General features: G+C 47.3%; 4 protein-coding genes across 4 annotated transcripts; 1 reads left to right on the top strand and 3 right to left on the bottom strand.

Moving 5' to 3' along the window:
* The first annotated feature begins 239 nt into the window (after window positions 1-239).
* On the top strand, window positions 240-4,438 carry LOC135634002 (large ribosomal subunit protein uL3c-like). Its single transcript, XM_065144108.1, has 2 exons — window positions 240-884; window positions 3,959-4,438. The coding sequence occupies exons 1-2, from the start codon at window positions 326-328 to the stop codon at window positions 4,246-4,248; spliced, it is 849 nt and encodes a 282-aa protein (XP_065000180.1). The 5' UTR covers window positions 240-325; the 3' UTR covers window positions 4,249-4,438.
* A 44-nt stretch (window positions 4,439-4,482) lies between these two features.
* LOC135632556 (arogenate dehydratase/prephenate dehydratase 6, chloroplastic-like) lies at window positions 4,483-5,688 on the bottom strand. Its single transcript, XM_065141167.1, has one exon. The coding sequence runs from the start codon at window positions 5,686-5,688 to the stop codon at window positions 4,483-4,485; it is 1,206 nt and encodes a 401-aa protein (XP_064997239.1).
* Window positions 5,689-8,183: 2,495 nt separating this feature from the next.
* LOC135632555 (TPR repeat-containing thioredoxin TTL1-like) lies at window positions 8,184-9,705 on the bottom strand. The gene is made up of 4 exons (XM_065141166.1): window positions 9,055-9,705; window positions 8,779-8,983; window positions 8,594-8,700; window positions 8,184-8,333 (listed from the first exon to the last, which is right to left on the bottom strand). The coding sequence occupies exons 1-4, from the start codon at window positions 9,703-9,705 to the stop codon at window positions 8,184-8,186; spliced, it is 1,113 nt and encodes a 370-aa protein (XP_064997238.1).
* On the bottom strand, window positions 9,474-11,435 carry LOC135632932 (inactive TPR repeat-containing thioredoxin TTL3-like). The gene has a single exon (XM_065141824.1). The coding sequence runs from the start codon at window positions 10,879-10,881 to the stop codon at window positions 9,949-9,951; it is 933 nt and encodes a 310-aa protein (XP_064997896.1). The 5' UTR covers window positions 10,882-11,435; the 3' UTR covers window positions 9,474-9,948.
* Between the last annotated feature and the right edge of the window lie 937 nt (window positions 11,436-12,372).

The following is a 12,372-nucleotide window of genomic DNA, read 5'->3' as shown; positions in this document are numbered from 1 at the left end:
TCGATAGGTAAAGGTTTTGAAAAATCAAAACATATTTTAATAAAATTTTGTTTTAAAAAAAATAAAAAATATATATATTTAAAAAAATTAAAAATATCTGTATAACTATAATAAGCGTAATGGTATTTTTAATAAAATTATAAAAACAAATTAATCAAACAAAATACCTCTTTAAGAAAAAAATTAAAATTTGAAGTCGGGGGCTTCCACCAAAACACTTACAGTCTCATACCCTTTTCGCCCTCTGCTCTGTCCCCGTGACGGATAAGGGGATAAGACAAAGACACGGAAAAGAGGCACAGCGCCCAGCGAACGAAGAGGAAAGATGGAGGTGTCGCTGATGAGCAGCGCGCGCTTCTCTACCTTCTCGCCCGCTCCCACTAGGAGACCCACAGCCTCCCTCCTCACCCGCCCCACCTTCCTCTCCTTGCGCTCCTCCTCGTTGTGCCCTCTCACCTCCTCTGTGGACGTCCTCCCCCAGCGGCGCGGCCGTAGGGTAACGGTCATGAGCATGGAGGCGGGCATCGGCGTGATGGGTACTAAGCTTGGGATGATGACATACTTCGAGCCCGACGGAACCGTCGTCCCTGTCACCGTCGTTGGATTCCGCGAGGGCAACATCGTCAGCCAGGTCAAGACCGCGGCCACTGACGGCTACGACGCCGTGCAGGTCGGTTACCGCCGCGTCCGCGACCGCAAGCTCACCAAACCCGAGCTCGGCCACCTGGAGAAGGCCGGCGCCATCCCCATGCGCCACCTCCAGGAGTTCCGCCTCCAGTCCGTCGACGGCTTCGAGCCTGGGCAGAGGCTCATCGTCGAGGATATCTTCAAGGAGGGCGACCTCGTCGACGTCTCCGGCAACTCTATCGGCAAGGGATTCCAAGGTATCCTTCTGCTCCTTTCTCGAAACCCTGTTGGTTAAGGGTTAGGAAATCGGACCCCAAAATTATAAGCAACTAATCAAGAATGCATAATCTGCCTTTCCCAATTCACCGATGAACACCAACAAATCAACATTTGGAGATCGTTTTGAAGGTAAATCTCACGAACTACCAGCCTAAACAAGGTGACATTTGACATCTGCATCGTGATTTGCTAGACACGGCGGTTGATTGGTGTAGGTTAACAATTGTGCGCACTATGAATGCTGTGGACTCTTGGTGTTGTGGAGAAGCAACCAAGGAGCATTTATAATCTTACTTGGATCAATCGTTCGGTTTATCACTAAGATGACTATATTAGACTTCTACTGGATGCTTCACTTTGGCTCCATCAACTGAAACATTAGTTTTTATGCACAACATGAATGTTATGGCCACAAACTTGGTAGTGTGTCATTGTAATGACCTAAATCTTATCTAATTTTAATGCGACAGCATGTAATTTAGAGTGCCCTAGTTCAAACTTAAATGCTACTTTTAAACAGCAGAACGGAATCAAGGAATATGTTCATTCTACTGACCTTTCTCTTGACACCGTCTTCTTAAAATGAAGAATGAGGATGTCCATGTCAATAGTAGTTTAGCATGCTTAAATTTGGAGATGATTTACTAAACCTGCTGTAAGGTATTTCCTCATCTTTGGTCTTTATTACTTGTATTTTTCTGTTTAATGGTCTACAGATCCAAGCTGCTTTCAGCGGTTTGTTAGTATCAACTTATCTGATTACCTTTTTTCTGTAAATTTTAAGATAGTCATATCATGGCATCTTGTATCCAAATGTATACATTTAATTTGTAAGAGTTTAAACTGTGTTGACCCTGGATTCTATATCTTTTATGCTTTAAATATTTCCTAGCAGAAATTAGATTTTCCTATTTCTCTTGTGTTATTTAATAAACCTTACAAATAGCCATGTTTTAGCTTTATTTATTAAACACAGTACAAGAAATTAGCATATTCGTTATGGTGAGAATATATACATGGCAATAGGCGTATGAACTGTTAGATTGAAATCTAGTGGTGGATCATGGAAGCTCGTTCAAGGTGGGTTCGAGAAGTTTGGTAGACCAAGGCCCTTAAATGTTCAAATTATCAATTATCTATTTTTTTCATGAAATAGCTGGAATTTGGCTTGATAGTGGGGATTGACTTGAAACTAACTGACCTCAATCTATTTATGTCTAAATTTAGAAGGATCTAAGCGTCCTCATGGGTAGTGAGTTGATGTAACTCGGATAACTAACGTATAAACTTATACTAGAGCAGCTTCAAGGTTGATTGTTGGGTGCATTTGCACCCTTTGAGAAGGCTAAGGAGCAAAGTACAATTAAGTAGAGGGATGAGAACTGTAATACCGTAAATTTTACAATTGCAGTGTGCTCTTTGCTGTGGAACTCTTGGAGTGCAGAAAGCATCTGAAATCTTAGGGAAGGATCCTTAAAACTAATGTATGAACCTTTAGCATAAGGGTCAAGGGAGGAGGTTAAAGTATAATATTTTAGCAAGTCATAATAGCCAAAGTGTTCGTTGTGCTCAATTTATGCTGTTGGTTTTGTTGTTCTCTTCAGCTTTTAAGAGATGCCATGTTACATGAGTTCTCACCATCTCTTTTAGACAAGAATGATGGTGAATCCCTTCCTGCATTGTTTCTTAAAAAGGATCAACGTTGTATGGATTCAACAGTGACACCATGAGAAAAACTTAATGCGCCATTGTTATGAAAATTAAAAATACTGAGCGGACTAGTATGTATATTTGTCTGTCCGACCAATAATTGGTGTCAAATTCAGTGATATCCAAGAGTATGGTATGCCGTTTAGTATTTTAATGCCATACTGATCTAGTAGGTTACTGAAGCTTTTTAAAATCTTGATCAATATTACCTGCTTTGCTTTCTTTTTTGGGTGGTTTTGGTTGCATGACAGAAGTAAGTGATTTTATAGATAAACCAAAAAGGATGGGGTCATAAGTATGAAAAAGAGAAGGAAAAAGCCTAGAAAGTGATACGCTGTTGGGTATTAAACATTATTTCTGAAGCTATCAACACTTTCTGCTAGATGGCTGTTGTACAAAAGACTTTGGAATAGAACTGTCGTGAATTGGAGTAGTTTAATCAAGAGTTCATTCTGTTGGTCTTGCGTGCCTATATACTTCGGACGTTGGAACCATTTACCTGAACCAAAATGATGGGACCATTGGCGGTGTGTCACTAGCTTTTGTTGGAATACTGTGTTGCACAGGTTTGACCATAAATGACTTGTCCTACAAACCCTTCTACAAAGTGGGACAAGCATGTAAAGTTAGACCCATTACATTTATCATATGAGTTTTCTTCAAATTTCACCTGAACCTTGCATTTGTGATCTAAGATTGTTTGGTTTTGCACTTGAGTTGCAGTCTCTGCTGGCTGTAATGTTCCATGTTAGCATCATATCGGCATGGAGGATAGTGCGATTAAGAACGGTTGTAAAGAGTAAATTGGTGTCGTCTGGCACAATGTGGACCAAATATTTCTATGGTTGATATTTGCTCTGATGTTACACAATGATGTACTCTAATTCTATCATCTACTCTTAGATGTTCTTTCGTACTACATGTTTCTCTGTCTTACATAAATTACTACTCGGAGGACAAACAGATTTTATCTGATTCAATTAGCACATGGATTTATCCTATAGTCCTATCATGCTTCATGAACTTTTAATTGTTCTTCATCATTATGACTTGTATATGCACATTTCAATCTATAAACTGGATAATCTTGTGTGAACTATTTAAATGACTGAAAAATATTATTTTGGATGAAGTTCTTTCCTAAATGTACCTCAAGAATGCCGCTCCACATCAAGTGGAAGAGGATTGAGGATGGTAGACAGGAAACAGCCATATAGATGAAATGTTCTAATGTTCATAGTTAACACACTCAAATATTTCATGCATAATCCAATTTTTACCTGTTTGATTGTAAGGATATGCCACTGGAATATCAAGTCTCAGTCTTCCTTTTCCTTTGCAGGTGGAATCAAAAGACATAATTTCCGTCGTGGACTGATGACTCACGGTTCCAAGAGTCACAGAGCCTTGGGTTCGATTGGTGCTGGCACCACTCCTGGGCGTGTCTACAAGGGGAAGAAGATGCCCGGAAGGATGGGAGGAACCAAAACTAAGATCCGAAAGCTGAGGGTTGTCAAAGTAGACAGTGAACTGCGTGTGGTCATGATAAAAGGGGCTGTTCCTGGAAAGCCCGGCAATCTTCTGCGAATAACGCCTGCCAAGATCGTCGGGAAGAACATTCCCAAGAATTAGAGCTCCCATCTTTTAAGGTGATTGATGGTGGTGTCTTTATGTCTCATCTTTTCTGCGGTACGCATCGTTACTTCTTCTTTCATTAGTCTTCAATTCTACATGCTTCTACTATGCCGTTTCTTTGTGATCATTTGGAATGTTTTTGACAAAACGAAAGAATTCTATTGATTTTGCATTGCATTTACAATTAGAGGCTTTTGTTCTCGTTGGCGGCTTCGTATTACGAGTCTCCTGTTATCGCGTCCGGTACGTGCAGTCGTAGCTACCCAGCACGCGCACGAACCCGGCGAACTCGTGCAGGAGTCCGATCCCGGCCTTGACTCGGGGATCCGACTCGGGCCCCTCCAGGTCCAGGAAGAACATGTAGTCCATGTACGTGGCCTTCTCCACGACGCGGATCGGGTTGGCTCGGTTGGGCCGGTGGTCCACCCGGCTCACCCGCACCCCGCGGCTCTCGAACGCCCACAGCGCCCGGAAGAGGTCTGTCGGCCCACTCTCCAGGGAGAAGGCCACCGTCGTCTTCTTCCCGTTCCCCTTGCTGCTGCCCAGCGCCAGCTGAAGGTAGCGGTTGACGTTGGCGCCGGGCGGCTGGTCCTGGAAGTTGCGCTCGAGGACCTGCAGCCCGAACTCCCGTGCGGCCATCTTGCTCCCGATAACCGCGGTGTCGCGGATCCCGTTCTCCGCCACCCACTCGGCGGCGGAGGCCGCGTTGGACGCCTCCTCGATCTCCAGGCCGAGGCAGCCGAGGCGCTCGCGGCAGTGGGCGAGGGCCTGAGGGTGGCTGACGACGCGGCTGAGGGCGGACCGGCGGGCGCCGGGTAGGGCGAGGAGGCAGTGGTCGACGGGGAGGATGAGTTCGCCTACGATGCGGACGCCGGGGTGGCGGATAAGAAGGTCGAGATTGCGGTGGATGGGTCCGTCGAGGGAGTTCTCCATGGGGGCGACGGCGCGGTCGGCGGAGCCGTCCTCGAGCGCGGCGAACGCGTTCTCCATGTCAGAGCAGGGGAGGAAGGAAAGACGCCCGGAGTCCTCCGCCGCCGTGGAGGAGTTGAAGGCCGCGGCGGCAGCCTCCTGGCAGTAGGAGCCGCGGACGCCTTGGTAGGCGACGCGGAGGGGGCGGCCGGGCGAGCCAGGGTCCGAGAAGGCAGGAGGGCCGTCCCCACGGTTGTACTCGCGGTAGATGCGCTCGAGGTCGGCCACGGCCATCTCGAGGCCGAAGCGGGCCGCGAGCTCCTCGGCGACCTGCAGCGGAGAAGCAACAGCGGGGGCGCCGCCCCCCACCCTTCTCCGCTGCTTGTCTAAGCTACTGCTACATACAATTAGGTTGGTACCGGAAAACCTCCTCCTGCTGTTGCTACTGCTACTGCAACTACTTGCGCCGCTCTTCTTGCACGGAAGAGAGGCGTTGGTATGAAGGTTTGCCGGCAATCTAAGAGCCATTGTTATCCCTCCACCCAATGGCGTACGAGACTCCTCTTCCTGAGTCCCTGCTTCTGCAACTGCTCTCTCTCTCTATATATATATGGAAGGGGATGAAGAGAGAGAGAAAGAGGTGGTAGGTGGAGAGGAGGGCGATTAATGCGCGTGGCGTGGAACACTGGCGATTTGTGTTCACTTCTTGACTGCGGCAACAGCAACGTGGCTTCCTACTGCGCTTTAAGTGGGTCTTCGCTTTGGCCTTCTCTCTGCCGCACAACGCGGACTCCCACACGCTGCCACTCCATTAATGGATGTTGCTGTGGGGTTGGGGTCCCGCTCTACCCTGCCTTTCTTTCTCTTTTCGCAGCTGTTGCCGATTAGAAGTCTCCCCACTCCACCGGTCATTGGATATTAATAGATGATGGTGAGGCATCGACCGCATGACGATGAGGTGTCAACAATCCCCAAATCACCTTCCATAATATTTTCGCTCAAGTCGAAGATCCATCTGGAGTCGACAAGTTCAACTCGTGCGGGCTCGGTCCGAGTCAACCCATTATAGATGAACTTTCTCTGCAATGGAATCAGTAAGATGAACGGAGAGCAGACCGAATCATCAGAGTCCGCCCATCCCATGCATGGGTAATTGGAACGAAGGTACGGCGAAGAGCTGGGCGTTCAACGAAGTGGAATTAATATAAATGGACTGGTCTTTGAACACGTGCATGCAAATGGATGCATCGTTGACTTGGAAGCACGAGGAAGACTATACCAGCATCTTTCTATTATTCAAACTTTGCATTTGTGTTTTTTTCAGCAACATCTTGTTCTAGTCATAATGCAAGGCCAGAATTAAATTAGTTTATAGAACTAAATTTATTATTATTAGTAATTTAAATTTAAATAATTTGAATGTGATTTAAAATTATCAAATTAATAAGTCAATTATCCCATCGAATACAAATGAAACTTATTATTAGTAAAAATTGCATGGTCGACGTATCAACGTGTCGACTCTATATGGAGGACACATTAGCTCCATGTAATTGACCAGTGGACCCATGTGGCCAACACAATGGAGCCACTTGGTCGATTCGGTGCGGGTCGACGACAACTATGATCGAATTTCACACCCTCACTATGACACAAATCATATAATAAACAAATGTAACAACTCCAAACCTCCGCTATAAAAGAGACGCGCTCACGAGTATGTCTTAAGGCACAAAACGATCTTAAGTCTGTCTGATTAGATTATTGATTTAAACATCGAAAAGATAACATTATTGTTGGGAAGAAACATGTTAAAGCGGAATAATTTTTTCCCTCTTTGTGTATTAAAATAGGTTCATCATCAAAATACCAACTTAATATCCAAATGAAAATATCAACCAGCACAGCATAAACAAATTAGCAAAAATCAATCACACAGTGAGACCAAATCTTTTAACGTGAAAAACTCAATGTGGGAAGAACTACGAGATTGTAATCTACCTCAAACTTTCACTATCAATAATAATGATAACAGGTTTACAATAGGTCTTCTCTAGAATAACTAGAGGATCAGAATAACATTAAGATCATAGATTTTGGCTCAAGAATAGCATATCTTCATCGTGTAAGATAGATCTTCTCGTAAGAGAATTCTATGTCTCACAAAATGGATATCGCAGGAAAGTACCTTAGAGAGGGTAAACTGCAGATCAACACACCACCGATCGTCAAGCAGAAAACTCATAAATCTAATCTTTCTCTCTCTTCACCCAATTTTGCCCTTTCTCTCTTTCTCTTATTTGGGCTCGAACAACCCAATTTATCCAAGCCCACATATGGACTGGATCCAACAATTATCGAGAACATCCTCCATGAAAGTTTGACTTAGAGAGCTTCGCGCTCGAGTACAACTCGAACAATAAAAAATTATCTTTAAAAAAAACTCAAAATGACTCCATATATACTATATTAAAAATAAAATTTTAAGTTATATCATTTATCACAACAAAGAAAGCGACTTTTAGTTTGCTCTATGAAATTGATTAATATGCAAATCAAATAGAAAAAAAAAGATAAATAAATAACATTGTTAATCTTATAAAACTTAAATTGTTAGGAAAAGATTTAACCAAGAAAAAAAAGATTGTTGTTTCTCTTTTTTACATTTCATAGCAGAATTCCAAACATTAATAAAATCTTCACTTTTAGTAGTCAAATTATATGTGCAGCAGTATGTGATCCGGCACGCAAACATGACCTTGAAAGAAATAGCCTCTCATTCAAGCAGTTGGTGTGCAGAGAGAGAGAGAGAGAGAGAGAGTCATTGTTGAGGGTCGGATGAGTAACAAAAAGGCTCTACTAGTTCTATCATGTGCTTTCCTTCCCCAAATGTTGGCTGCAGCAGATGAACTCGAGGAGACAGACGGTGGTGGCGATCTGCACCACCACGGGGTAGGGTTGTTCAGACAATGTACAGCTTCGCTATCTTTACACTTCTTCTCTGATTTGGTCGGCTGACTTCCTCATTTGCTGAGTGCTCTGAGCGAGCTCTCCAGCTGCTCGTGGTCGAGCCCATCGATGTCCTTCACCGTGGAGCCGTTCTTGTACACCTTGAACGCCACCGGCCCATAGCTACCGTACTCCTCCAACGACGGGCTTTGGCTGAGATCCATCTGCAAGCAGGAACATGATACATGAGAAATCTGAAAAGAGAGATGCACTTGTTATCATATTTTTAGATTTATGATCGAAATTAATTTGATCACAGACTAGATTACTCGAAACACAAAGAAATGAAGTATGAAAAGAAGCTTTTGGACATGGAGATCTCGATAACGAAAAGATAGAAACCCTCATAGAATTCTTGAGACGATTCATGTGAGATGATATACAAGATGGAAAATTTTGAGGAGTTTCGTGATAGGACTCGAACCGCGAGGAAATTAACAGTGGGATGTTGCTTGGACATTTTCTCCATGAAAGGAATTGATTGGCTTGGAAGTTCACTAGATTTGTTGAAGACTAATGCAACAGTGATCCCTGCCAAAACACAAATGAAGCAAAGTTTCTCTCATTCTCCACCGAGTCATTGATAGAATAGTGAATGATGACCCTTACCTGGTGCCATGATGAACTGCTTGAGTTGATCTTTGTTAGTGACACGGACGAAGTTAGCACCAACCTTGGTGTCCATACTGCCTTCACCTCTCTGTTTCTTGAGCTGCTGTCGAGCCTCACTCAAGGCCTTGCCCACCTCCTCGTCGCCCGGAAGCTGGTCGATCAGTGCTTCGTAGTCTTGCACTGATGCCTCCCACCGCTCCAACTGGTAGCCGGACATAAAGATTTCAGTCCTATCCTTTTGTTGCGGAACACGCATCGGAGAAGCTAAATTACCTTTGCATTAGAGTCGGCTCTTCTGAGACGAGCTTTGGTGTAGGAAGGACGCATGTTCAAAGCAGCATTACAGTCTTCGATGGCCTTCTCCCACTGCCCAAGCTTCGACCGGCACGCCGCCCGATTGCAGAGAAGAATCGCGTTTTGGGGGTCATGGTGGAGGCCTTCCCCGTACGCCACGCAAGCCTCCCTGAACTTGGAAGCCTTGAAGAGATCATTCCCCGTCAAACGAGCTGATGCCACAGCTCGAGTCTTCCGGGCAACCGCACCGACCTCTCTGCTGCTCGGCTCGATCTGAGCAGCCTTCTGAGCTACGGCAACAGCATCCTCAAACCTTACAGAAACAAAACCCAAGCATAAACGATCTGCATACTCTTCGATCTGGTAGAAGAGGAGCACAGAGTTTGGTTCTGACCTTCCTGCAGCCAAGTGAATCTGTGCTCTGACTGAGAGCAGATGTGCACTTCTGGAACCCCCAAAGAACTTTGTAGACGCATCGATGTTGAACTTTGGGGCGCAATTCAATGTCGTTTCTGCCTCCTCCTGCCTGCCGAGCGCCAGGAGGGCCTCTACATGAGCAGCCACGATCTTTGGAACACAACAGACAAGATTTAGTAGCTCGGATAGATATATCAATCCGAAGTGCATCATCTCTGCATGAGTAAGAGAGTGTAGCTGAGAGACCTGGGGAGATGAATCGGCACCGGAAGATACAGCAGATCGAGCTTCTTTCAGCACCGAGTGCCAGTCCCGTAGCTTGCGGGCTTCGTTGCACTTGGAGAGATGGTTTTGGAGGCGATGTACTTGCGCAATGTCCTCGGAGCTCGTCTCATTTCGTGCTAGCTTGAAATGGTGGATTGCCTTCTCAGCTTCTCCCAACCTAAGACGAGTTCATCACAGATCAAAGATCCCAAGTAGGAAGAGCATGATGTCCGAGTTGCAGGTTGCATACCTGAGATACAATGTAGCTAATCGCCGATGCGCCCTGGCATAAGAAGGATCGATGCGTACTGCTTCTCTGCAATCACTGACGGCCTCGAGAAGGTGGCCCATGGCCATGAGGGCAGCAGCCTTGTTGCTCCAGTACGATGCTTTGTCCGGATCGATAAGAATGGCGCGATCGTAGAGCGCGACCGCCTCGGCGTATCTCCCCTTCTTGTACTCCTCGTTGCCCATCTCCTTCAGCTCCTCCGGCTCCAGTCTCTTTGACAGAGCCCGGCACAACCCCTCGGGCGCCGCGACCTCCACGGCGCTGCTGTTCGGGGCGTGGCCTGCGGGGCCATTGGTGTACCTGCGCCCTTGGTTGCCGTCGGGGATCCCCCCTTTCTCGCTTGCGGTCTTGGGCAGGAAATCGAGCACGTTCCGGTTGGGGGTGACGGCGCCGGGCGCCCGGATGTTGCCAAGGTTGCTGAAGACCATGACGTTGCCGGAGGACGCGCGGACGAGGGTGCTGCTGCCCATGGAGCGCTGGTGATCGTTAATCATGCTGTCGAGCTCTCCCGCAAGGCCGAGATTGCGCGCGCGGCCCGCGCTGCCCGCGGGCGCGCCAGCCGGCCTTCCGGAGGCCTTGAGGTAGCCCGGGGCGACCGCCTTGGGATTCTGCGGAGCCGGCGCGACGGGCAAATGGGACGCGTTCGCGGGCACCAGGAGGGAGGCCTCGTCGGACGCGGCGCGTCGGCGCTTGGAGTCGGACGCCGTCAGCTTGGGGCTCTCGGCGGCCGAGGTGGGGTGCCCGGGGCTCGAGCTCGCGGTCCCGCGGCGGAAGATGTTATTGTAAAGGACGAGAAGGCCACACCCCGAGACCTTCTTCCCGTCCTCCTCCTCCATACTCTTTGGTGCTTACTCTTCCAACGACCACGACGACAGGGGAAGAAGCAGCAGGCTTGCGCGCAGCAACAAACGGTAATGAAGGCGCAGCTCAGGCGTGGCAGCACACGTTCGTCGGAATCTTGGACTCCATGAACAGACTAGAGAAAGATCGGACAAAGAGACACCATGTACCCTCAGCCTATCCCATGCTGCAGCAGGCGAGGGGAAGGAGAAGAAAAACGTACGGAACAAGGGAAACAGGTGTTACATTGACAGGGAAAGGGAAGAGATCCGTTCTTTCCCTTCCCTCGGATTCTGACTAGCTTGTGGGATGAGAAAGAAGACGAAGGAGAAGAAGTAAAGGAAAATGAAAGCAGCAGAGGAGGAGGACAAGTTTGAGGAAAGGGGGTGGTATTTTGGCTTGTGGGCGAGCGGAGTAAGCGGAGGCGGGAGAGATATGGATCTCAAGAATGGAAGGAAGACAGGGTGGGCGGAAGCAGAAGGCAGTGCTACGTTTGCACACCACACCCCATGGCTACGCTTAAACAATGCAGCAGGCGAGCGTGCGTGTAATTTCATCAAATAGGTAGTCGGAAACGTCCTCCTGTTCCATATAAATAAGAGCTAATTACATACGAATCTCATTAAGCTCGTAATTTCTATACTTAAAAAAATATATTAAAATTTTTATAATTCTAAAAATAAAATAAATAACTCTATTTATCCTAACGCTATTGTTAGTGTAAACAACTTTAAGTCGTGGCCTCGGGGCCGATTCGGCTTGGTTCGGGTTCGGATGATGGGGGATCTTCCTGGGACGACCCTTGAGACCACTGAGGTGGCCGGCTGCGGTGGTCCGATCGGGACGGGGTCACCATTTCCTCCGAGAGGGGGCTTCTCGCTTGGGCATCTAGCGGGAGGCCTTCGTCTTCGCACATGCATACCGGTCGGGTCGAGCTCCGACGATTAAGTCAGTGAATAGTCGTCGGGGGTTTGTTGGTTGTCTTTCCCCCCTCCCCTCCCGTTTAGAATGCAAGGGTATTTATAGGGAAGCTTATTATTTCCTGATGTGCCCGCTTGCAGGGGCAGGCTCGTACTCCTGGTAGAGTCTGACACTGGTGTTGGCGTGGAGGACCAGGCTTGAACAGGATGTTTAATGTGCCTCGGTCGGCGTTCCGATCCGTTTGACCAGGGGGTGTCAGGTCAACCGAGGCGTCATCTAGGGCAGCTGACGTCAACCCGAGTCTTATCGCCATTATTACCCTCATCATATTCCCCTCCCGAAGGAAGCTATGCGTCGGTTGCTGTAAAAGGGGGGTTCGAGGCATGGCTTCGGCTTTGAGAAAATGTCCCAGTCGGGCGTTTTGCCGGTCCATTGCCAGGGGTGTGGGAATCGTGGAGTTTAGCAACTAAGAAGGGTTGGATGTGCAGCGGTGACCACGGGTAGTGTGCGGCCGAGGAGCACACTCAGTAGAGCAGGCCAAGCAGAGGCTGTGGTCTCGGGGAGCA

The sequence above is a fragment of the Musa acuminata genome, chromosome BXJ3-3 (genome assembly GCF_036884655.1).
Source record: "Musa acuminata AAA Group cultivar baxijiao chromosome BXJ3-3, Cavendish_Baxijiao_AAA, whole genome shotgun sequence".
In the NCBI taxonomy this organism is placed as follows: Eukaryota; Viridiplantae; Streptophyta; class Magnoliopsida; order Zingiberales; family Musaceae; genus Musa; species Musa acuminata.
This window is presented reverse-complemented; position numbering and strand designations above follow the sequence as displayed.